The following is a 4,614-nucleotide window of genomic DNA, read 5'->3' as shown; positions in this document are numbered from 1 at the left end:
TGCGTGGTCCTGTTAGCTGCGTGGTCCTGTTAGCTGCGTGGTCCTGTAGCTGCGTGGTCCTGTTAGCTGCATGGTTCTGTTAGCTGCATGGTCTTGTTAGCTGCGTGGGCCTGTTAGCTGCGTGGGCCTGTTAGCAGTGCGGTCCTGTTAGCAGTGCGGTCCTGTTAGCAGAGCATAACACCGCTCAGACTGTTGTTCTGTGTCATGCAGTGACCACAGCAGAGACCCACCCATAACTTCCTGCAGTTCAGTACGAATATTTAAAATTCAGACATTTTTTGTTGAAGGATTTTGGTCAACTCAGTTCAGTATGAGGTTCTAGATCTCGGCTCGACGGGTCGTGTTCAGACTATAATCTGTGAGGGGTCTGGGTCTGTCCTATCTCAGTCACCTAGCTAAAGGTTTTAAACCTCAGGTCTGAGGGTTTCTAAGAAGGAATAAGATTTTAAATGTTTTCTTTCCTCAGTACCAACAGGCCGTGCAGCAGCAGCAGATGATGATGCAGCCGATGTACCAGCAGCAGGTCGCTCAGGCTCAATATGCTGCCATGGTGAGTTCTGACAGCTCTCAACACGATGCCACCGCATGCATGCGCTGATGAATCTCCATCAGACCGACGTTACTTTCGTTTGTCCCGTTAACGAGTCTCAGAGCATCAGATTTTATTCAGAACTGTTTAGTTTGAGCAAACAGGAAAACACATGGAGGCGCAGCGTGAAGCACCACGAAGCTGCATATTTTATTAAATGTCAGAGCGGCTCAAGTTTGCTTCATCCGCTCCAGAAACTGGCAGCAAGTCGTCTTCGCTCAAGTCTCCTCGCGTCTGTGCCAAACGTCGCCAGAAACAGACGCTCAAACTTCCTGCTGAATCTCTCCAAACATTCAGAGAACTCGTATTTATTCAGCTACTGAATCAAACACAAGCGCAGGTCCTCCAAGTGTGCGCCGTGAGGGCGGAGCGATTTTTAGCTCGTTTCCCTCCGAACACGCACCATCTGCTTTATTTCAGAAGCAATCTGGTCTGAGCGGAGCCACTGGGGGATCGAACAGAGGGTGAAGCCGAGCGTTTTCGCCTGCGTTTTGTTCCGACGTGCGAAGCGGTTCACGTGCAGAGGAGGAGAGCGTGTCGGCTTTTATTCTCAAGATACCTGCCGAACGTTTCCTTCGCGGCCTTCGACCGGCTCCGCGTAAAAACAACTGATTGTTTGGGTCGCTGGTGTCAGACGAGCGTCGTTCAGCTGGCACTTTTTAAAGTACGGCAGGGAAGTGAGCAACAAACATGCAAAGTTATGAAAACGTATAACAGATTCACAGTTTAGCAGCAACCGAGCTTCTACGAAAAGAAACGTGTGACCCGTGAATGACTGGGTTTGGATTCAGATTCTACAAACGTGTCGTGTGATCAGCGCAACACAGGACGCCACCAAGCAGCAAAGATCTGTGCTTTATTCAAATTAGCAAACATTTCAGTGAAACATTTATATTTTTGAAGAATGGCAAAGATGGTTAAACATTTATTTTAAGAGAAACACTATTTAAGAACACCTGCGCTCAATTTATTGTCCTCCGTCATGGAGTGAAGAGGGTGAGTTGGAAATGTCCATCTGTGGTGCATGTTGTGAGCATGATGGCTTGAAAAGTAAGTGAGGCACCAACTTCCTTTTTGGTGTGTGGCTACATGTAGGTGTAAGAAAGTTAACTTTTGAAAATTGGGTTGCCATGTCAAAATCCAAGATGGCTGCTGCCATAAATGTCCATGTGAGAACCTTATGAGCTGGATAACTTGAAGAGTAAGCAACGTTCTTTGTTCTATTTTGGTGTATGGCTTCATCTAGGAGTAAGAGAAGTCCCTGTTACAATTTGAGTTGCCATGTCAAAATCCAAGATGGCCACCATCCATATAGATAACTGTTTTCTGGTTTTTATATTGCCTAAATTAAAATGATTGGGTAGTCTGCAAATTAATCTGTGGTGGTTGGGGCCACCATTGGCCACCCCCTGGCTCCTCCACTGCACCTGGTGGATAAAATGGTTCCTTCACTCTTAACTAAACCCCCTCCCCCTGTTCTTCTCCACAGTCCTACCCACTTGCACCAAAAACATTTAGGTTTACTTACATTCTCTGTTCAGTTCGAGTCCAGAAAAACACTCATGTCTTCAAAACTACAAACATTTAAAATTAAAAATCCCTCAGCTGCGGCGGACGTCGACGTACCGCTCGTTTTAATATAGGCAGTTTCGTAAAAACCTCAAAGAAAAGTCACTCCCATGTTGGTTCAGACTTCTGTTTAAAGGCTCAGATTTTTACAGACAGGACTCTGGTATCAATATACGATCAACCAAAACATGAACTGTAAGATAAAGTTAAGCTTGTGGTTTTAGACAAACGGCTAAATATAAAAACAAAACCACGATCCTTGAACGAAGCTCAACTTCCAACTGTTCCGAAAGCGTCGGTGATGCGTTCAAAGACATCTGACATTTGTTGGTTGAACGTTTTTCACCCGACTCTAACTTCAACCCGGCCGCAGGCGCAACTTCCTGCACAGTTTCATTTGTTCAGTTTGGCGTATTAAGAGCAGTTTCATTCCTTCACCCCCCCTCCCCCCCCAAACCCCCCTTTGAACCGTCTCCCCGGCTTTCCAGAACTGGTTTCTAACATTTCATCCTCATCACGCGCCATGAAATCAACGGTCCGTCCTTCATTCCCGTCCCCTTCTTCTCCTTCTCTTCCTTCCCCAACAGCTGCAGCAGTACCAGCAGGCCTTCATCCAGCAGCAGCAGCCTCTTCCCTACATGCCTCCCCCTCTTGAGTTCCAGATCCCTGTGGGTTCTTATAATGCCACCACACCCACTCCTGGACCTGGACTGGGCCAGATGGGAGGACCGTCACCTGTGGAACCCTTGTACACAAACACCAGGTAACATTCTTCAAATGGGTCATTGGACAAGTGTGTGCAGACCAAGATGTCTTTTCTTTATTTCTTTAGACTTTGTTTGTCAACCACTTCAGAAAGTGAAACTCATCTTTTACAGAGTGAAATATTTAAAGTCTTTATTTCTTGTAATTTTATTGATTATAACTCACAGAGGAATATTTAAAAAAAAAAAAAAAACCCAGTGTCTCAGAAAATCAGAATATTCCAGAACCAGCATCTCCATGAAGCCTCTAAAAATGTCCTGCTGCGTGGACTGTGGACCAGAACCAGCAGAGGACATGGATCCAAACCACCACTGACTGTGGGAACTGGACCTCTTCACTCTTCCTCCAGACTCTGAGACCTCCATTTACAAATGACACGAACATTTAATTTAATCTGAAAATAGGACGTTGGACCACTGAGGGACAGTCCAGTTCTTTGTCTCCGGTCCAGGAGTTGAAACCTGTCCACAGTATTCTCATTTTAGAGACACTGAATTTTGTTTTTTCATTATTTATAAGTTGTAATCCTGAAAAATTTCACTTTCTGAAGTGATTGACGCAACAGCTGGGCTTTATTAATTTATTAATCCTTAAAGATGTTTTTTTTTTTCATCTGAAACGTTCCCAGGTTCATTTAGTGGGAACATGAAAGATTAATTTTCATCTGCAAACGGAAAACAAGTATCAGATTTTTACAAACAGCCACGATAAAAACTAAGAAGATACATAAACAGGTGTCTGTAAATGATTAGGCTTCAGTTACAATCTAATATTTTTATTGCCAGGAACAAATATTTAGCTTTTTGGTCACTCCACCAAATTAGTGGTTGAGATAAATTCTGCCACGTTTATTTGAAATAATAATTAAAAGGCGGGTGAGTATTTGGAATGCTGGTGTGGCGTCACTGAGTCTGTTTAATTCCCTCCCGGCAGTAGAAACCCTCTGCTGGCCACCGACGGCGTCGCTCCAACCGCTCAGAGCAGCAGCAGTCACCCCCCCGACATGTCGGGCTGGAACCCCTTCGGAGAAGACAACTTCTCTAAACTAACCGAGGAGGAGCTCATCGACCGAGAGTTCGACATGCTCAGAGCAAGCAAGTGACCCTTTTGAGCTGTTTTTGTTTGTTTAAGGCGTTTGTGTCAAAATGTAAAAACTGGTTTAGAGGAAAGTCGGACACAAACTGTTTAAGTTCAATAAATATTCTGGAGTTCCTTTTAATTTCTGATTCTCATATTTATATTTGTGTGAACTTTCATTCAGTCTTCACTGCCGGTCTATAGAGCGCACCCAAATATGAGCCGCACAATAAAAATAAATAAGGCGCAGTGTTCATGATGTCACATGAGAGGCAGCTGCTCAGATCAAGAGTCAACCGCCAGGTGACGTTTCACAGACACAGTGAACCCCACAGGTCTTCATGACACCTCCCTCACTCGTGGTCACTGCTGAGTGTTCCAACACAATGAACGCGCAACTAGACCGATGACGAAGGCGCAACTAGACCGACAATGAACGCGCAACTAGACCGACAATGAACGCGCAACTAGACCGACGAGGAACGCGCATCTAGACCGACGACGAAGGCGCAACTAGACCGACGACGAAGGCGCAACTAGACCGACAAACGCGCAACTAGACCGACAAACGCGCAACTAGACCGACGATGAACGTGCAACTAGACCGACGATGA

At 45.3% G+C, this 4,614-nt stretch overlaps 1 protein-coding gene across 1 annotated transcript in view; it reads left to right on the top strand.

Annotated features, from left to right (window-relative positions):
* The window catches only part of bmp2k (BMP2 inducible kinase), a 46,994-nt gene that overhangs the window by 32,871 nt on the left and 9,509 nt on the right, over nt 1-4,614 (top strand). Inside the window, exons 12-14 of the mRNA XM_037680858.1 lie at nt 467-550; nt 2,746-2,921; nt 3,857-4,017. Coding sequence (XP_037536786.1) covers nt 467-550; nt 2,746-2,921; nt 3,857-4,017 — 421 coding nt within the window. The remainder of the gene's footprint in view (nt 1-466; nt 551-2,745; nt 2,922-3,856; nt 4,018-4,614) is intronic.

The sequence above is a fragment of the Nematolebias whitei genome, chromosome 8 (genome assembly GCF_014905685.2).
Source record: "Nematolebias whitei isolate Nwh7 chromosome 8, NemWhi1, whole genome shotgun sequence".
Taxonomy (NCBI): domain Eukaryota; kingdom Metazoa; phylum Chordata; class Actinopteri; order Cyprinodontiformes; family Rivulidae; genus Nematolebias; species Nematolebias whitei.
The sequence above is the reverse complement of the archived record's forward strand: the minus strand, read 5'-3'. Positions and strand labels throughout refer to the sequence as shown.